Here is a 21,289-nt window from a genome sequence, read left to right as displayed (position 1 = left end):
GTAAAGCTGCAACGTGCTCTGAGAGGGCTGGTCCCATCATCAAAAGGACAGCTCTTGGAAGGCAACAGTTTCTGGGGAACTTGTCCCTTCACAGCTACCTTCAAACCATGCCTAAGTAACTGAGGCTGCCCTCCGTGCCTCTCTAGTGTGGGTCTTACCAGGAGGGAGGATGGCAACTGGTTAATGACAGGGGTGGTGGAGTGCTGGGAGGGGTGGACAGAGCGATGAGGTCCACGGACACTGTGACCAGAAACGCACTTCTATGTCAGGAGGTGGGGGGGCGGGGGGCGGGGAAGTCTCAATAGAGGTCAAAGGGCGCCGGGCTAGTACCGTAGGTTCATGGAGAAAGTGTGCTAGGGAGGGAAAAAAAGCAAAGAGAAACCATTGGACTTAAGGTCTCTTGGTTACTTTTTAAAGGAAAACAAGAAGACAGGTAAAAAATTGCCATAATCAGCTTTTCTTTTTGACTTTGAACGATTAGTATGGAATCACACCTTCCGTGATGTTTTTCCAGAGCCTGGACAAAGCAGCTTTTCCGTGGCTTTCTCTAATCACTCAGGAACCAGTGCTGGGTCCAAGTTTACACTCATCTGCGTATCAACTTAGAGGGCTTTTAATACCTTGGGTTTTCAACAGCTCTTTAGAAATGAGATGGTCTAGGAACTGGGTCTAGCTGGGCCCCACGCAACCTGAGAGTGTCATCTGCCAGTCCAGATTAGTGAATTATCTACATTAAGTATTAAAGAAACATGCCGGACAATTTGAAAAGCATACAGATTCTGTGCACCCCCTTACGGAGGAGATTTCTCACTGCAAACACTGCTAATAAGAACATCCCATCCTTGTCTAAGCCCTGGTGCGGGGCCCCTGTGACAGTCCCCTCAGCAGGGGCAGTTCCAAATTCAATATGATGACATTATATTGTATGTATATGGCGCTCCATACGAACTGGGCAACACAATTGACTTCTACATCTCTCTCCGCTTGACTGTAACTTTCGGTAACATTTCGCATCCCTGCTGCAACGACAAGGAAACACTACACAAACATCCAACACAGCCAAAGCCCACAGGGGCAGTTCTTCCGTTGGCTAACAGCGTGTAAGACTGAAGTAGACAACCAAACAAGGAAACAAGACCCAAACTCTCAGACATGTCTATCGCCCATTTGTCTGCTCTTAGAAGAGAGTCATTCAACCCAGTGTCACCGACCCCCAATAGAGGTGGTGGGGGGTCATATCAGGATGCAGGGAAAAGCGTCTGCTATGACCCACTTAGCATTAGCGACTCTATGGAGTGTGGGTCATGCGCTGAGGGCACACAGAGTGAATAAGACAGGTCTCCAAGCAGCTTCCGTCTGATAAGGCCCACCTGGAAGAATGGCATATGCTTGAAGAGGCACAAAGAGTGAAGCTGCAACAGAGAGAAAGGAGGAAGGAACTCAGACCCAGGAGAACACGGAATGCTTCTTGCGTGAGGCTTGGCCTTAGCCCCGAAGAAGGACGTGGTTATTCAGAAGACATGAACAGGTAAACGTAACCAGTCTGTGTGAAATAAAATGCACCCTTTACAACAACGGTTTCCTTTCTCAGAAGCAGTGTTCGCCCCTGCCACCTCCAAATTATAGAGCTGGGGCTTATGCAGGGTACACCTAGTTCACTCAGAATAAAGGCATTCCCTTTACGTGGGTTCCCGTAGCTAATATCAGTCCATTATTCAACAAGACAGATGGAGAATACCCAACTCTCTGTGCTTTTTTGCTTTTTAATTTGGGGCAAGGACTATTTCTCTGTTCCAGACCTGGCACCAGCACATTTGATAAAGGGCTAGAATGCTGTCCAAGTTTTCTGCATCTACCTAAAGTGACTACTGTTTTCTGAAAGTCCTTGTTATGGATGAAGACTCCAGACAACAAAGATCCGGTTCTGTCACCTGCCCCCTAGGACTCACACTTCTGTGGAGACTGTAGCTATTTTCATAGCCATGACACTATTTTACATGGAGGTCTGGAGGTCACAATGTGAGAAGATTCTTCTTTGAACACCACACAAGCCAAACAGCTCAGCAGGCGGGCATACAGCAGGCATGAGATCTACTCACTCTTTGGTCAGGAGAGGACAGGACTTGAGCAGAAAGCGCGAGAGCCCTGAGTCCTGGAAGTAGAGGTCAGGCGGGGCTGTGGGGCTCTTCAGATTCAAACACCGGACAATCACGTACAGCACAGCAGCCACTGCAGCCAACTTCACCCCGTCAAACACGGCCGGGAGCTCAGGGGTCTCCAGCATAGCATTCATCTTGATCTGGGGAGCAGAGGCACAGTGAGGAGGGGGGAGCCCACACACTAGGAGACAAAGTCCGTGATGACAGGTTGTGATCTAGTTGTGTCCACAGGGCTCACTTACCCAGGTAGATTGTCATCAGTGCCCTACGGCCACCAAAGAGCTGGCAACAACCCAAATGACAAACAGTTCTGAACACTGATAGACTGGGTAGGGCCTTGTTGTTTCGTTTAAATCTACTGAATACTTCGAAGATAAGAACATTGGAAAATGCTGCAGATGGAATCCTTTGGAGAGTGTGAAAAAGAAGTCCCTTCAGAGGGGAAGACTGGGGGGGGGGGGTCGCGCTCTGGTCTCTTCACAGGCAGCCTCCAGTCTCTCTGCAGACTTAACCCACCCCTGGGGCACCAGGGGCGTGTGATGTGTCCCCTGTACAGCCTGGTACAGAGACGTGGGGTGGGACTGCTATGGCCCCCAGGTGTGGCTGCTCCGCCTGCTGGCCCCACCCCTCTATTTTTAGAGCAGGATGAGATAAAGCCACCTGGGCCTGACTCAGCCATCTGCTCCTGGGGAAGGAAGGGGGCCCTGTAACAAAGTTCAGAGCCAGCCTAGGTCGCAGGGGTCCTTGTTCCTGGAGGTTTCGGGCAGTGTGAAATGGAGCTCAGCCAGTTTTTTCCCCCACTAATCCAAAATTAGGCTAAAAGTGGACCAAATTCAATTGCTAAGCCAAAATTATCTGGCTTTTCCCAAGCGCTCCAAATATTTTATCTTTTGAGGTAGTTTTATAGGAGACACAGATGTATGCACACACCCCTCCAAACACATGCAACCAAACAACAACAAAAACAACAAAAATCCAGTCCTTTCCTTGCGGCTCGGCAGAAAAACAGAACATCAGCTGTCACCTTAAAAATCGGGGAAACCACAGGCGAACAAGAAAGGAGAAAATGGGAACATAACCAAGGTAGCTATGGCAACAGCTTCCCCTGGAATGGCTTCATGTAGCCTCGGCTAAAAACAGTCTACACGAGAACTGTGGCCAGCGGTGCAGACAGAACTGGCAGGACCAAACAACCTCCCAAAAACATGTTTGGGGCATAACAGAATAAAGTCTCTCGAGGCCCACAGCAAGGCCAAGGGGACGCAGAAACACTTTTCTAAGGTCAAGGTGATTGGCAAATGCAGGATTTAAACACACTGCTGACGATCTGGGCAGGGGCCCCTGACTCAGTGAGGAAGGCAACCACAGATTGCAGTTCTTTAGCTCGCCTTCCAACACCGGGGCAAGAAAAGAATGTTGAAAAATGCATCTGACACAATTTCACATCCAGGCTAGACTTCTGAATATACTTTCAACTGCACCCACCTTGAACTTTTAAGAGTCGACAATTTCCTGAAAACTCAGCTTCTAGGGACATGTCACCTCACTCCTGGGGCCATGCCCACGCCCTCAAAGGCTGGCTACTTATAAACCCCTAAAACAAGACCGTACTTGAAGGTGCTCCACGGGTTCAACCTGTGGCTCTGGCCCCCCCACCTCATCAGAGCACTGTCACCTGTGCCAGTCAAGCCACTGAGAAACAAGCATCCAAAACGATACCGCTCATTAATACGCGTTTTTAAGTCTAGTGAGGGACGGGCCAAAAACAAGATCCAGTAGGAACTCGGAAATTTCTCTGACACGAAACAGAAACAGATGCTCTTTCTTTCCCTGTTTGTTGGGAAGAGAACAGAGGAACGCAGCAGGTGGCTGTACCAGGTTCCTTGTAGGTGTAGAGTAAACTTCTTGAATTAAAAATAAGTCCTTCCCTCCCCACTCCCACTCACTACTGATGAACACAAGGGAGGGGGGAAGAGAAGTCAAAATAAGAGGGCAACACATACCTATGTCCCTTGTTCCTCTCTACTGCGAATATCAAGTGTCCTTGAAGAGTTGCACAGCTGGGCCGCTCAGGTCAGATCTCTTATTCAAATTAACCTACAAGCTGAAAAGATTGGATGGTGATGAGACAGAAGCAGTTTAAATGAAATACAAGCACAGTCTACACCTCTCTGCATTTCTAGTCTTTCAGGAAAAGGAGAATTTCCGTCACTAACGTGCGTGCCACGCTCTTGGCCATTTGAACAAACCTGCTGGGGGAAACCATTGTCAATCCACACAGACTGATGGGCTCGCTCTGGTTTCCAGGAGAAGTTATCTGCTGCGCTCAGAGCTCTGGCCGAGGCGAACTCACCCTGCTTTTACCCTTCATCTCGTAACCTGATCTTCAGAAGCGCCTGACAGGTATCGTTTCTATGTGACCAATGATACAACTTAATGAGGCTTTAGGTCAAGATAGCAGCCGGTTGACTCATTCTTTCTCTTCCAAACATTCAGCAATGATGGAAAAAATATATATGAGCTGAGAAAAGTAAAAGGGCATAGACAGGCCCAAAATCATGGTACCAGGAACAGAACAGAACTGATAGTAATGGGTGGGGAGCCACGTGGCCTGCTGGGTGTGGGTCCAGAGTGGGAGCAGGAGGCTGGCTGCGGAGCGGCTCCAGGCCCTGAAAATACTCTCTGTGACACGGGGAGCCATTGTGCTAAAGTGATATGGCTTCTGAAGCAGCAGAGGAAATAAAAAACGAGAACGGTGTCATAGAACGCTACCTACACGCCAAGCTCTGCTCTTCATACAATGCATTGAATTCTTACCACACCCTATTAAGTGGGTACCATTATCCCCTTTTACAGACGAGGAAACTGAGGCACAGGAAACTTGAGTAAGTTGCCCCAGGTCACACAGCTAGCAGGTAGAAAAGCTAGGATCCATATCTGGTTCCAGAGACCCCCTCGTCTTAACCACCATGCTGTGTTGCTTGAAAGCAGGAAAAGTAGGGAGAGGAGCAAGCGAGAAAGAAAATGGATGGTACAGAAAACACAGATGAGACCCCAGAGGCTTGCCGAGAGTCACACAGCTGTGAAACAGTCGAGCTGGGGTTCCAGCCCAGTGTTCTCTGATTCTACCACCTCAAAAGGATTTAAACAGAAAATGAAAGCCAGTTGAAGGGGAGACTCAACCTTCAGAGCAGTCTTGCTGAACTGCAAGTTTTTATTATTTCTTCGTATTCTGTCACCGATTAGCCACAGAGGACCAAGTTTTGTTGAGGTGGGGCCAGAGAGCAAAGTTTCCAGCCACATCACAGGCACGTCACCTCTCCAGAGCTTCACTGCCAACTGGAAACCAAGGATGGACCCTAAACTGGCAGCCCACGGAGGGCACTGCGTTTGGCGGGTATTTTTAAAAACTGAATTTACTAGCTGCCAAGTTATAAACACCAGGAGATTTCTGAAAAGCATCTGGATTTCTGGTTTCTTTAAAGAAAGAAAAAAAAAATCAGAAGATTTGGCAACACGGAGCCAGCATTCTCAAATGGCAATGATGCAGCGCTGAGTGGCGGTGGCCCCCTTTAGATGGCCCCCTCTTTGCCACAGGCCCCCCACTCCCTGTCCTGTCCTCAACACTGACCCCTGGCCTACTTAATCACTTATGGTACCTGAATGGTTCTTCAGGCATCTGAATGTGCAACCCTTGGAGAAATCGAAGATCCCTTCTAGCCCTGGAAAAGTCTGAACCAAGTGAATATTCAAAACACACACTATCGGTATGTGTATATGTGACGAAGTCATAGGAAAGGATTGTGGAAAGGCAGCGTGACAAATAACAAGATGTGGCACATTCTGCTTATTGATATGTACACTGATGTTTATTCCTTGACGCCAACCACCAACTATTGGAGATTGTTTCAACGAAACACTGAAGAGATGGGCGTACAGATTCAGAAATGTGGCAGTCTGCTGATTGTCTCCCCAAAAGAAATCTCTCCTTCCTTGTGACAGAAACCTGGAAATATGACTTGCTAGGGGAAAAAAAACAAAAACAAAAAAGCAACTATAGACCTCAGCCTCGCTTGCTGGAAGATGAGTCCCTGGGACGACATTCTGGCCACTTCTGGAAGGATTGGTCTCTTTAAAGGGAGGATCCTTAAAAGGCAGGGAGTTAAACAATTCTGCGCTTTTCCCTTCCTGCGTCTCCCGGATGGAGACCACATGGCTCCAACTCCAGCAGCCATCTTGGGCCATGAAGTGACCTTGAGGTCACTCTGGATGCCACATTATGAGGACAGCAGAGTAGAAAGCCAGAAGAAGCCTGGCGTCCCTGGTGATTTCATGGAGCCACCGTATCCGACCTAGACTGCCTACCTCAGGATTTCTTTTACATGGGAGAATACACCCTTGCATGTTTAAGCAACTGTTATTTCTAGACTCTTTTAGTCTGCAATTTCTAATGACACAGAAGGAAATGCTATATACCCAAATCTTCATGGATGCTACAATTGCTGGGTTAGTAGAACACAGGCAATTTTCCCACTGTTTTTCTTTGCCAAAATTCCTAATGACTATAAAAAAATTTTATTAGAAATAAAAGCTTTAACTTTCAACTAAGAAAATCTAAGAAGAAATGAAGAAACTCTGGACAAGGAAATATCTATGTCAACATACACAATTACCTATGTGATTCAGCCTAGAATGTATTTGAGGTTTCTGACAGGGACAAAAAGGAAACCCAATTAGACCCACATTCTCCGTTGTGCTCTCACCCCAGAAAGCATGACAGATACTAAGGGGAAGCAGGGCTTTTCAGGCATGGAATTATTAAAAAAAAAAAAAAGAAAGAAAATCTGTGGGAATTTATATAAGGGGACCTTGAGTGATGTGATAGGCAGTGTCCTCCTACAACATTTTTTTTTTTAAATAGCAAATGGGATAGAGAATTAATTTACTCAATCCTTGAAAAATGACAAGAGTTTAAAATTGAATTCAATTCAGTGAAGGCAATTCTATGAGAGGTTTGTAATTATTATGGTCCGAATGTTCAGCTTTGATTCAAGGCTTGAACCTTAAGTCCCAAGGAGCAGGGCAGTGCTACCACATGTCACTAGGGCCATCGCCCTTGAACTTCAGTGGGCTGTAAGGACCATCATGATGACCTACTGTGTGCCTAGCATTGTGCTAAGCATTGTATAGGACTGCAATTAAGTAGAATTCTCATTTTAACCGAGGAGAAAAGAAGTTTATGTTAAGGCTATACATAACCCCACACCTCTCCTGCTCCCACCTCAGTCATTTTACGAGTGGGATCTAGATGCTATAAATCATAGTTAGAATTTCATGGGCATCTCCATGTTAACAAAGAAACCCAAGTTTCTTTGCCCAATGCCCCACAGTAAATGAACTTTCAGGATTGCCCTTGGTCTCTGAGACAAGCTGGACTGGTATTTCCAGCAGCCTGAGGGCTTGGGCTCCTCTCTCACAGCTAAGAGCATGATTTTAAGATGGAGGCACAGAGGCAGGGAGAGACAGGGCCACTGTGCTGGGAGAGGCTGGGAGTTCTGAGACCAGGGGCCCAGTGCCTGCTCTGCCCTGTCCTAGCCAGTGACCTTGAACAAGTCACTTAACCTTTCTGGGCCCTCAAGACCTCATCTGTAAAGTGAGAGGGTTAGATTAGAAGTAGATGATACCAAAGGTCTTTTTCAGCTCAAAATTTCTGAGATTCTAGGGATAGAATTGCACTCCTTGGCTAAAGAGCACAGGAAAAACTCTCTGAGCTCTGTAACAGAAGACAGGCCTGGGTCCCAGCCTACTTTGTAGACCATTAAAACACAAAATTCACAAGAACTGTAACCCTCAAGGCCTTTGTTCTTCCTTCAAGTAAGTTACACAGCAATGTATTTTCAGCTGTGCCATTTATGCCAATAATTCTGTCAAATTCATTCCATCTGCAGAGACGAGGGAAGACTGCAGCCTTCGCGTATTAAGGTTCCCTGACAATGCAAAACTTACTGTGAAGGAAGAAAGAAAAAGCCGAGCCGAGACCTGAAACACAGAAGACTCATTACCTCGTATAGGTGAATGGTGTCCCCTTAAAAGATGTCCACCTGGAACCTGGGAATGTGACCTTATTTGGAGAGTCACTGAAGATGTAATCACGTCAAGATGGGCTCATGCTGATTAGCGTGGCCCTAACCCCATGACTAGTGTCTTTGTAAGAAGAAGGACATTTGGACAGACACACAGAGAAGGAAGCTAGAAGTAGAGATTGGAGTGATGCATCTCTAAAGCCAAGGGACCATCAGAAGCTAGGAGTGAGGCCCAGAACAGACTTCCCCTTAGAGCCCTCCAGAAGTAAGCAGACTTGCCAACACCTTGGTTTCAGACTTCTAGCCTCCACAACTGTGACAGAATATGCCCAAATGACCTCCTGGGACTCAGCGGCTCCACACCCCTGTCCTTTAGAGGCTGAAGAGACCCTTCACCACAACCCTTCGGAAGGTCCTTTGTTATCCACACAAATTCCAACCAAGACAGCTCATAATCAGCTAACGACACAAACACTCCCAGGCCACTTAATAACACAACACTAATTGTATTCTGTGAACAACTATTGATTGGCTAGGTTTCTATGCTTCTGTGACTCAGCTGTCAGCTCCATCTTTTTCCTCTCCTGTCATCAGTCAAGTGAGGAGACCCAAAGACAGAGACACCTGGCGAGGGTGCGGGGGTCTCTCTTTCTTGCAACCCAAAAGACCTGATTGGGAACAAGCTTCAGTACTTATGTGGGTCCCACGGCAAATACCTCTCACGGAAAACTAAACCAAACCAAACTCCTAAAGAATTTCTCTTCGTGTTCCATTCTGGTCGTGGATGTGGCTTTGGGTTCAGGCCCTGGAGGGAGCGAGCCCAGGGTCAAATTCTGGCCCCACCAGTTACGATGTTTGTCCTCTCGGGCAAGTAGCGTGATCTCTGGGCCTCATCTGCAAACTGCGCATGTTAATACACACAGAGTATTTTAAAACAACCCCTGGAACACAGGAAGTGCCCCCAAATATTAGCTATATATCACCACTACTACCCTCTCCTCCATTTTTGCCGTAGTCAACTCCCTAATCCGACAGAAATTACCAGATTGTCTTTCCTAACTGACACAGAGGCCTCGCCAACAATGAAATAACTAGCTGATTGACTGCTTGGGCCTCTCCCAACAAGCTTAAAATGAATCCCAGGACACGTCGGAAGCAGGAGAGACTTAATAAATCACTGAGTAGTAAGTGTTTATCACCAAGTTCCATTAACAGGTCCAAGATGCGTTCTTGTGTCTGTGCTAACGGGTTCTGGCAGTACCCCCTCCGGATGCCCTCCTCGTCACACACACACCCCCTCTCTCCTGCCCAGGGGTCCCTCCTTTCCCACAGAAAGGCTGTGCCCGCATCCACGCGTCCTTCCCGCAGGGAAATCCACTCTTGCCTGGCCCGGCCCTCCTGGTAAACCTCTTCAGTGCCCCGGAATAAAACCCCAGGCCAGCACAGCAAGCCTCTGGCAGGCTTCCTTCCTCAGCGCTGCCCTCTGGGTACGTCAGGACGATGGCGGAAGGCCAAAGCACACTGCCGACAAAAACCTCACATCACTCCAATCTGTCAGCCTTTTTGGTGACAACCTAGATAAAAGCAATCAACCCTAAATGTGGGCAACCTGACATCTTTGGGGAGAAGGCAGGGAGGAAAAGGGCCTATTTCTCCCCCTCTTTACCTGCCATTTAACTAAAGAAGTGAGAGCTGTTATAGAGAGAAAAAATAAAAAGCCACTCTGCAGGAGAGGAGAAAGCCCAGAGCAAATTGCTGGGGGAAAGCCCAGCCACCCCCCTCTGAGATGTTGCTTTGTGCTCTGAGTTACTTGCTGCCATGGCACTGGGACAGCGTCAGAGGCCCCGCCAGAAGGTCCAAGGTCCCGAGGTCTGTCCTCTATGGAGACTGCACACGTGCTGACAACTTGGGCCTGTTCTCACCCCACAGTGCGCACCTCTGTCAGCAGCTCAGAGAGGCACCTCTCAGTGTATCCAGCATATTCTAGGACCATGGATCCCCCCACAAGGAGAGTTCTGTTGGATGAGTCTTCAAGGAAACAGGGTTTTGAAATCCCCCCCTCTCACCACCACCTCAAGCCTGCAATGATAGAGAGACCTGGCAATGATGGGGACCACCCTGTTTCCAAGAGCTGTCAAGAAAAGTTTATGTACTTATTTTTATTTTTGAACAGTAAGCGCTGGAAACCTACACCTTTTCCTTCAGATCCAACCAGGGAATGGCCCTGGGAGGTTGGGAGCGGGTTATGGTGCTGGGAAGTGGGTGGTGGTGGGGGAGACTGAGAACCATAAGGAAAGAGAAAGCCCTTGGTGATCGAGTCCCACTTCTCTTACAAATCAGGTCTTATAAGGTGAAGGGACTGCCCCAAGTCACACACAGTTTGGTAAAAGGGAAGGAATTGACAAGATAATTAAATACGGTTAGGTTAACGTTCTCAGTTTGGGTCCAAATTAAGACCTTGAATTGGCTTTTTGTGCAAACTCGCTCATGTGATAAGTTTTATTTAGCCATTTTCTTCCACAAAGTCATAAGGCCACACCCTCAACACGCTGACATTTCAGAAAATGTCCTACAGGTTCCTAGCAAGAGGAAAGTCACCCTGATGCAAGAAAATGTGAAACTCACAGTTAAATGTCAGCAATGGCTACTAACCCATGAGCTTTCACAAAAGAAAGTAAATAAACTAAAAATAGCTGAAGATTGAGTCACCAGTTAAGTGGCACCTTGAACTGAGTACTTTTACGTGGTCTTACTAAAATACTGAAAGGAAACGGGCCTCCCCCTTCTGCAAGTAGCCCTGCTGAAAGAGCAGTATTATTTTCTACTGGAGGACAATGGGTAAAGCACTTAGTAAAATCACAAGCAAAATTGTTTTCTCTACTGTCGAGAAACCATTTAATTCATACCGGAGAATAAACCAAAAATCACAAGCCAGCTGTTCCCTCTGTGGAGAGCCCAGACTTTTCTAAGAGGAGGGGGCGCTTTCATGGAGAGATGTGATAGCTCTCACACTGTATTGAAAAGCTTATACTGTCATTAACTCCTTTCATATCAAAAGCAAAATCTCAGTTTACCAGTAGCCAACAAACAAGTGCCTAGTGTACTAGAGTTTTTAAGAGACAGGTACAAGCAAGAGAAGAGTGTCTCGAGATGTACTGTGCAAAAGAAACTTCCAGGGCATGTGCTGGGAACCGTATGGATCCCACCCAGTCTCCTACGTCTGCAAACAAGCTTCCAGAAGGAGGAAACTGGGGGATGGGGTGACGGGGCAAGACTTAGCACCTGGCACAGCCCTGACGAACCACAGAACTCATGGAGCTCACGAAAGCAGAGAAGACAGTTTCACCAACAGCGGCAACAGAAGACGACTCACAGCTTCCTTCAGTTAGTGAGAAAATAAAAATAACCAGGGGCCCCCATTCCTACGGCTCCCAGTGTCAGGTCGGCGCCCAGTACTGGGCTAATACCCACACTTTGGCCCCTGTGATGAGAACACTAACACGCGAGGCCCAGTATAACTCTGACACGTGCCTTTCACCACGGGGGCCTCAGGACGTAGATCTGTGAGGAGACGGGACCAACAAATCAAGCCCCTCGCCGCCCCCCATGGGAGACACGTCTACCCACTCGCAGGTGGGGCAGGCTGAACCCCCACGTCTCCCGGCACTGAGGGTCTGTGATGATGAATTCTGCCAGTTGTGGGAGCAACAATTCCCCTCAGAGCTCAACCTAGAAAGTGGGAAAGGTTCTGGGCTCCTTGTCCTTCCAAGCCCGAGAGAAGATTCTGGGGGCAAGGGTACACAGTATGCACAGCATTTTAAGGCATGCTTTACTTACTTCTGTTTTACAAATACCTGGGACACTGAGTAGAGACAGGATCTCCTGCCAGCTTGGAGCAGCAGGCTTAGCGATCTCGTCACATGGATTCCATTGTGACAAGTGCCCAAGTTTAGAAGACAAATTCCACCAGCTAAATGAAGACAAATATGATGGACTGATTCTCATTCAGGCCCTTGGCGTAAAAATGAAGGAAAGGGTATTGTGAGATAGTCACCCATCTAATGCTGACCAAGCCAGCCCCAATACTGGGCCTCCAGGGAGCCCCTACGCAGCCTCTGCCATCAGTCCTGCTGATTCTGAGAGCTAACCAGAGCCTTGCCCTCACAAATTTAGGTCACAATCCAAGTGGAAAGACCAGAGGTGCTGGATTCTGGATGTCAGCAGAGGGAAGGGAACCCACTTGTGTCTCTATACACTCACTTCTCATAGCATCTGGAGCTATTCCCAGCTCTGAGTATGCTGGGCTGTGCAGCTGTGGGCAGGTCACTTGCCCTCTCTGGGTATTTTGAAGCTTAGCCTAAGAACCCATGCGGTATAATCAAAACAACACAGGCTTTGGAATCAGAGGATCTGGGTTTTGAGTTCAGGTTCTGCCAAGTGACCTTGGGGGAACCATCTAATTTTTATGAAAGTTTGCTTTTTCTTCTATAAAATGGGAAGGGCAGGTTATAGTATAGGTTATTGAGGGGGACAAGCTGATGAGAGGATGTGGGGTAGGGGAAGCTTTATAAATATAAAATATCCACAGATATCCTCAAGATAGGATTTGTAAAATGCCTTGAGCTATTTAGAGGAAAGCTGCCTTGTTAAATATTTCAAGAGTAGAAAATGTTAGTTTTAAAGCAACTGCTAGGGAATTTTAACGTGAAGAGCATGAGAATTGTTCCCCCAGGCACTTCTGAGCTTGGCTTTTATCAGATCCTGCTACTGAGGACACAGAAAATCTAGAACAATAAAAATCCAAAAGTTCTAGGATGGCAAGAGCCACCCCCTGGCTGGATATATTTTGGGGTCTCAGCTAAATAGATTGCTTTTCCAAGAGACAGAAGAAGGTTCACACCCTCAAATGCTTCTGTCTCCCCACAGGTCCAACACAAACACCCCACTGTTGTTTCAGGCCTCTCTCCCTCTCGCCGTGCTCTTGGGAAGCAAGCTTTTTCAGCCTCTCTAAAACCCCAGGGCAAGTCCCAACGGCCACCCCTAGTCGCCCAGCAGCCTTCTCTGGTTCTCTCTAAACTGCCTGTTATTAGGCAGGCATTTGCCCCGAGTCACCCCCGCCTACATCTACCCAATGGGGCACGAGAGCTCAATGAAACACGCCACACCCTGAAGCAGGAGCCCACTCGCTCACTTTACAGCAGTTCTTCCTCCCCCGGCACGGGTTCCCCATGCACACGTCCTGGGAGGCGGGCCACCAGCCATGGAGGAAGATTGCTTCATCAGAAGAGATGGAATGCAAGAGAAGGTGAGGAGCGGTGGGCGCAGGCATCAGACTGGGCTCCCAGGCAGAGCCAAGGCCTGGGATGCGGGGCACTCGGGAGACTGGCAGGCAGGACGAGGGACAGGTTCGGGAGCCTCGGGCGTGAGTCACTGTGGAACGAAGCTTCAGGGCCTGACTTACAAGGGGCACGCCAGACGTTAGCCCGGAACATGGCACCGCACTTGGCTGTGTGTGCTGGGCTGGCACCGAGGGACGGACAGATGGCAGTAGGTGTGAGGAGGTGTTACCTGACGCGTGGGATGTTGGACAAGCATTGTCATTCACTGTTTAAACATCACTGCGAGCCCTTGAGGGCATCTGGATAGTTTTGTACAACCTGCTGAACTATACAGGAACCTTCATTTGGGGGCCCATCCCCTCTAGGCCCTAAAAATCACACCATCTCCCACCTTCGCATTTTACAAAGACCCTTTCATAACCAGAGAATTTGCACGTCACCTCTGTATATAAAAGTGATAATTCCCATCCCTTTAATTTCTGCTGGGGATTCTGGTCTCTGCCCTTCTAAGTCGATCCTCAGGTGTAAAATCCTGAGTTTAAATTTATGGTCTTGAGCACACAGTGGGTACTCTAGGTATTTATTGATTGAGTCTGCGGGAAAGGCCTAACATATCACCACTCTGATCCCTTGAGCAGAATTTTCTCATGAAGAGATGACTGCATTAGGCTGAGAGGTTTGGGCCTTGATGAGTAACTACCACGTGACTGTGGATGGAGAGAGAAAGCTCGATGTGACCTGGGCTGTCGGAAGCTTTTGGCTATTTTAAAGAACATCTCAAAGTTCAGGCAAATAATTACCTGTCTAAATGAAAGCTTTCTACTTTCCATCGCTTGGAGAAACTACTGTCCGATGCCATATTCCTTTTCACCTTTTCCCTGTTTGTCTAAAGCACATCTTACTGGGTTCAAGAGTTACAAATCCAGGTCAGAAACCACTCACAAATACAGAAAGAGAATTCAAAGCAAAGATGGGCTGTTGGAGGTATTAGAAGGAAAGAAAGGTCCCCCAAAAGAAGGCAGGCAGGATCTACCCATTATTCAGATAAATACTGAAATACCATTAGAAGACTAACCATTTCTGCTACTCACTCCAAAACATCCAGTGCAACAAAACTGTCCATGGCATTTTCCAACTGACGTGAGCTTGTACGATCCAGACAATATAAATCTGAATACAATGAATCCTACGTTAACTTAGACTGAGAGGTAGGTAAGTGTTAACTCTAAAATACGGATCCTTTAAACATCCAAGAAAAATGGAGAAATTCTTCCTCACATCTTTGTGGTATCTGAAACAGGTTTGTGGAAATAGGTCAGAATAATTGGTGTTAGAAAGATTTCTGCTTCATTGAGATGCTTTCCGTGGGGGGGGGTGCACTGATGCCGGAGGAGTGAGGGTAGATAAATTCATGGACTTCGGGGAAGGACAGAACTGGCCTGAATCACAACTCTACCACTTACTGGTTGTGTGGTTTTGAGCAAGTTGCTGAACCTCTTTGCACCTCAGTTTTCTTACCTATTAAATGTGGATAATAAGAGCATCCTATTATTATAATAAAAATAAAAAACGCAGACACAAAGCTCACTTGGCAGTGGTGTGCGCACTAGAGACGGGAAAGGCGGGGCCTGCTTTATCCAACGAGGCTAGAGGACCGCAGTCCAGACCCCAGCATCTGGGCCTTTGAGCCTGGTTAGTTCAGCTCCCAGACCTGCCTGGGAGTGATTACTATCAGTCCAGCTCAACCACCTTCTACAGGTAACAAGTGGCTCACATACGTACACATTCCTGTCCCCATTCCAGACCATTGGCTTCTTTGTCAGCCACCCAGAGAAAATATTGTTTGTGAACCACCGGTGAGGGGTCAGAGACCCCACCCTGGGATCCAGTAGTGCTCTCTGGCTCATGCTAACTAACTAGTCACTGTATCTTTAAAATGATGGAGCAGAACTAGATAATAAAAATTCCAGTTTGTGTAGTGCCCATCAATAGACGATTGGATAAAGTAGGTGTGGTACATATACACAATGGAATAGTACTCGGCCATAAAAAAGGAAATCTTACTATTTGCGACAACGTGGATGGACCCAGAGGGTATTATGCTAAGCAAAATAAATCAGACTGAGAAAGATAAACACCATATGATCTCACTTATATGTGGAATCTAAAGAACAAAATAAATGAACAAACAAAACAGAAATAGACTTAGATGCAGAGAACAAATTCATGGTTGCCCAGAGGGGAGGGGAATTGGGGAGTTGGGTGAAAAAAATGAAGGAACTGAGAAGTAGAAACTGGAAGTTACAAAATAGTCATGAGGATGTAAAGTACAGCATAGAGAATATAGTCAGTAATGTTGTAACCATGATGTATAGTGCCAGGTGGGCACTAATCAGGGGGTCACTGCATACATGATATAAATGTCTAACCACTATGCTGTACACCTGAAACTAATGTAAAATAATATTGAATGTCAACTGTAACTGAAAAAAATTAATTAAAAAAAGAGACCAAAAAATTTCCTATTTGTGTTACTCCGCAATTTATCAAATGCTTGTGATTTAAATATCCTTGTATGACATCAGTTACCCTTCAAACATGTCACAAAATGCACTGGTGTTGACAGTGAAGACCAATTACACAATTTACTGTTTCTAAAGTACATCCTCAGACATTACCTCATGTGGTACTCACCACAATTCCCTCATGCAAGCGAGGACACTGAGGCTTTGGGGACCCCCGCCCCGTGCCAGGCCCTAGGTAAGGCTCTAGGAATCCCAGGAGGTGAGGTACCTGTCCATCTCAGAGGCCCTTTGAAGAGCTGGGTGGATCCTGACCAGGTGAGTCCCACTGACAGGTGCTCTGGAAGGCCTGCCCCATCCAAAGAAGCCTTAAAAAAAAATTGTGTTCTTCTTATAAGTTCTTTGGTGGCAAAGTCAAGATTTCTCTTGCAATTTCAGTGCAATACCCATCTTTCTACGTCGAGTTAATAAATAGACTGATGGGTGAGATTAATGATAGGTCGAGGGAAAGGAACTATGTTTTCTAAATTGGGAAAAATATCCTTGGCTATAATCTACTTGGCATTTTCTATCATCTTTCTCTTTAGAAGGGCACATTTTTTCAATGTCATTGAGAAGAGCGAGCGAGGACTTTATTTACATGATCAGAATAGAGAAGGGAGCTGCAGCCTGGGTTTTTGGAATCTGAGAAGCTGAGGTCTATGGTGTGAATACAGTTCAGGCCACACAGAGAGCTGGGCGGGGCTGGAAGTTCAGCAAGCTTTCCCAGAAAGGGGTATTCATAACGAATTTGCTAATAGATGTAGAAAACATCCTGGTTGTGCACGGAACACCCCTGGAGGACGAAGAAATCAGTAACACCAGTGCCTCTGAGGAACAAAAGCAGGTGGCAGAACCAGGGGTGGGCAGAGACATATTCACTGTCTAACCTTTCGTGCCTTTCATCATATACAATTCAAATATTTTCTTCATATACAATTCCAATATTGTCTTTCATCATATACAATTACCCATTTTCTAAAATAAAAAAAAATTAATTTAAAACATTAAAATTTTAAAACTGTAAAATACCAACAAAATAGTCTTTATGCAGCAAACCAAACACACTTGTTTATCTGGGTAGCTGTGTTCCTGGCACACCCGATGCTCGGTTTGTCCAGCTTAAGGGACCTCCACTTCAAGACAACAGAAGAGAATCAGAAACCAGGCAAACGCAACGGTCTCCATGTCCCAATTCCCTAATATGCTCTTTACCTGTCTACTGCTTAACCACGGCAAAGGATCAGAGACTAGGTCCTTGTGCAACAAGCCCTGCACCCATCTGGGTCCAGGTGCCCAAGCTTCAAGGGTGCCAACGGGTCTGATCACCACCCGTCCACACCAGCCATTTTATAAACAGAAAATGTTTAATACAAAAACATGATCCCCTGGAATCAAGACAACAAAAATAAATGTGCAGATATGAAAATGATCCCACACTGCAGTCGAAACCAGCATACTGTAAACAGTAGGTCATAGCAGAAGTTCTGCCACTTGGAGTTTCATTATATTGGAAGTCTCTCTCTGCTAGGGCTTTTCAAAGAGCCAGGTTTTAGACGAAAAATAAGATAGACTCTGCCCTTGTCTTCTCTAGAACCAAAAAAATATGTGCTCGGGCGAGGGCAGTGGGAAACCACTATACTCTTTGCGGATACTGTCAGAGATTGCCAGGAGGAAGGTGTAAGTAAAGTAAGGAATAGGGGTGGCTGGTTAGCTAAGTTAGTTAGAGCGCGGTGCTCTTAACAAGGTTGCTGGTTCGATCCCCGCATGGGCCACTGTGGGCTGCGCCCTGCACAACTAGATTGAAACAATTACTCAACTTGGAGCTGACGGGTCCTGGAAAAACACACTTAAAATAAATAAAAGTTTAAAAGAAAAAAAAAGAAGAAATAAGGAATAACAGTAAATGAGAAGGCCTTTCACTAGGACCTTATGAGAAAAGAGAACAAGATAGAGAGAAAGGGGCCCATTATTAATACACAAACAATGGAAGTAAAACAATTATTCTAAGATAGCTAAGCTCTAGAATATCCTAAACAAAAAAAATCAAAACTCAAAATTAACTGTTAAGAAAGTGCCAGTCAATGAATAGTGATAATATTTGGTTCATTCTAGAAAACACAGAGGGGGGAAAACCAAAGGTGACTGGAGTACTGCAAGAATTGAAGGTGACAGGTGTTTCTCAATGAAAAGGAAATTTGGCTGGCAAACTGAGAGTAAACATTTATCAAAACAGGGAAGGTGATAAAGGAAATGAAGATGAAAGTAAAAAAGGGGAACCTCCCCGACCAAAATGAGAGGAAAAGACCGTCCCATGGCACTTGCCATCTGGTTTATTTCAAGCTCAAGGAAAGAACGGGAAAAATGAAAAAAAAGCAGTGAACAAGCTAGATTACCAGCGAGAATCAGTCACACACTTGTTTCTGCCCGGCCAGGCAGGCGCTGCTGGTATACACCCTGCTCAAATGACTAAGTGACTTGCCTAAATGCATTTGACACACGATCCCTGAACTTCCGAAAAGCACTTAATACAGTGGCTCATGAAATCTTAATCTAAAAATGTTCATCCATTTATAATCAAGCTGCATTGCACTGACAACTGGGAAAGAGGGCCGAACAGAGGGAAGAGGTATCTGGAAGGCTGCCATGGAGATTGGTATCTCCGGGACTTTATCACTTTGAGGGATTCCTCTCCCCCTTTTTAAAAAGAATAAAAGATTTGGAGTATAAAAAGAGTGCAATTGCCAGGAGAGGACTAACAGAAAAAAATAAATAAAATGATTCAACAAAATGGAAAAATAAATAAGAAATAAAATGCAATGTGACTTGGAAACCCTCCTCCCCCCCCCACCAGATGTCTGCGGCTACAATAAAATCTGGAATTTGTTTAATGAACTGTGGAGCAGGCAAGAGTAAAAATAAGCTGCTGAAAGACAATATTGGCTGGTAGATACGAAGAAAAACTGTATACAAGGGCAACAGAACATCCTATTTAGCAAATCTGTAGTGGTTACTGTGTACCAGGCACTGTTCTAAGTGTTTCAGATAAAGTGACTCACGTACTCATCAAAACAACTATCTGATCTGAGTACTATTATTATTCCTGTTTTATAGGTGAGCAAACAGAGGTACAGAGAGGTTAAGTAATTTCCCAAGGTTACGGCTAGTAAGAAGCAGGTCTAGGATTCAAATCCAGGCACAATGGAACCAAAACCTGTGCTCCTAACTTCTCTGGACTCCCCTAGAATGTAAACACCAAGAGTGAGATAACTAGGCTGGGAGTAGAATACAAGCCACGCACTCGCTAGCTCCAGGGGCAACAGATCATGGCCCTTAGTCATGGCTCCGTGATGACTGGTCAGCCCTGCGACCTCCCCAGGCTTTTGTTTCCTCACCTGTGCATTGAGAAGACAGATATGATGAGCTCTATCTAAGGTGTCTTCAGCTCTAAAATGCCACAAGTCCATGCTGTATATGGACTGGTCTGCTTTCTGACCGGTTATTCAAAGGTTAATTCATCCTAAAACAGACAGCAAGTGGTATTAAAGTTCTTTCTCTGCCTCTATTCAGGCAAATGACATCGGGTAGTCAAGGGGACTGTATGGTTTGTCTTTCAGACTTTACTTCATGTGGCTGTAACAAAATGGCCATCAAAAAGCTCTGGGCACAGATCACATTAACTCTGCCAGTCTCCCTAGGCCCCTCTCATGAGCCTGTTCTTAGAACCTGTCCTCAAGTCCAGTTAACAAAACTGCAGGTGACACTGACAAAAGAGAGGAATTGGAAAGAGTAAGAGGCAGTTTAGTAGTTCACACTAAGGAGTTCCATGATGGTTAACTAAGCCTTATCTTCTTGGTACAGTCCATTCTCTTGGCTAACACGCACTCTTAAGAGTGGAGACATCCAAATTCATTATGGGTGAATTCAACACTCATAATACCCAGTAGTATCCTTCTCACGCTAAGTATCAAAGGTCACCCAGAATGCATCTGTGAGTGGAGAAAGGCCTAACAAGTGGGTCGTGCAGTCCTCCCATGGGAGTCCTTTCTAAGCATCCCTGACAGGTGTCTGTAATCAGGCTTCTGCCTGGACACTTCCAAGGTCGAGGAGCTGGCTGGTTCACCTGGCAGGCAGCTACCTGTGCTGCTGGACAGCTCTGGCTGTGGGGAAAGCCCACGAAGCGCCTAGATCAGTGCCCGAGTGGGGACGAGTTCAATAAGCGCGCCTCCCAGTGGGTCAAAAGCTGCCTTTTTTACAACTTGAACCCGTCGGTCCTGGGTGCGCCCCTGGAGCCCGGAAACGCAGAGGCCCCTCGGATACGCGGGGCTGTAATCAGGCCCCTTGGCCCTCTCCTTCCTGGGGCGGATCTCGGACCTCCATCACCAAGCTTGGGCCAGCAGACCCTCTTCCCCAGACCCCGGAGGTCCCAAGAGTGCACACCGACGGAGGGATGGCCAGCAGAGAGGCCGAAGTCGGGGATGTCCCCAACCTCTGTACTTGGGGCAGGAGGGGACAAAGGGCTTTCAGGAAGGCGTATCTCACCCGCTGCAGTCCAGGCTGCCTCCCTCCCCACCACTTGGCTAGCCGGCCCTCGGGACCCCCGCGGCGTCAGGTGACAGGCCCCCCGAGGATCCCAGGGGCGCAGGCAGCGGCGCGATGGGCCGAGCCACGACGAGGACCGCGGGGCTCAGGGGTTTGGCCCGACGGATCGGGGGCGTGATCCTGCCTTAGCGGAGCTCACTCGGCCTTGGCTTTACCTCTGCGTGGTTGACTGCAGCGGCCCAGCTCGCCCCTGGTCGGGTTCCTGCAGCTCCGTAGCTGCCGGCGGTGTTCATGGAAATACAGCCGGAACCCCTGGCCAGCGCAGCTCCCGCCGCTACCGGCCCCGCCCTAGCAACTACCGCCACGCCCCTGACGACCGCTTCTCCCACGCCCCTAACCACGGGAACCAGCACGTTCATTGGGCGGCCCAACCGCTGCTCCACTAGCTTCGCGCGCTCATTGCACCCAGAGGACAGCCTATTGGTCGGCGGAGCTGCTCCTCAGAGTGAAGGCGGAGCCCTTAGCGAAGACAATTGGTTACTTTTGACGTCTTTGGCCCGTAAGCCAAGACCTTATTGGATAAAGCCAGTTCGGAGAGGGCGGGG

The 21,289-nt window shown here is 47.1% G+C and overlaps 1 protein-coding gene across 4 annotated transcripts in view; it reads right to left on the bottom strand.

Moving 5' to 3' along the window:
* The window catches only part of ABHD2 (abhydrolase domain containing 2, acylglycerol lipase), a 67,174-nt gene extending 46,124 nt beyond the window's left edge, over positions 1 to 21,050 (bottom strand). The window contains exons 1-4 of one of the 4 annotated variants that reach the window (XM_088789343.1): positions 20,900 to 21,012; positions 19,538 to 19,662; positions 4,163 to 4,263; positions 2,100 to 2,299 (exon numbers count right to left, since the gene is read on the bottom strand). In XM_088789343.1, coding sequence (XP_088645469.1) covers positions 2,100 to 2,293 — 194 coding nt within the window. In that variant the 5' untranslated portion in view covers positions 2,294 to 2,299; positions 4,163 to 4,263; positions 19,538 to 19,662; positions 20,900 to 21,012. Of the gene's footprint in view, positions 1 to 2,099; positions 2,300 to 4,162; positions 4,264 to 4,408; positions 4,430 to 19,537; positions 19,663 to 20,684 lie in introns of those variants that run through there. The other 3 variants (XM_019726745.3, XM_074318128.2, XM_019726746.3) reach the window with 3 other exon arrangements.
* Positions 21,051 to 21,289: the final 239 nt, after the last annotated feature.

This window comes from Rhinolophus sinicus, chromosome 13 (assembly GCF_057876585.1).
Source record: "Rhinolophus sinicus isolate RSI-liver-muscle chromosome 13, RSI-T2T, whole genome shotgun sequence".
NCBI classification, from domain to species: Eukaryota; Metazoa; Chordata; class Mammalia; order Chiroptera; family Rhinolophidae; genus Rhinolophus; species Rhinolophus sinicus.
Note: the sequence above shows the minus strand (reverse complement) of the source record. Positions and strands in the feature narration are given on the sequence as shown.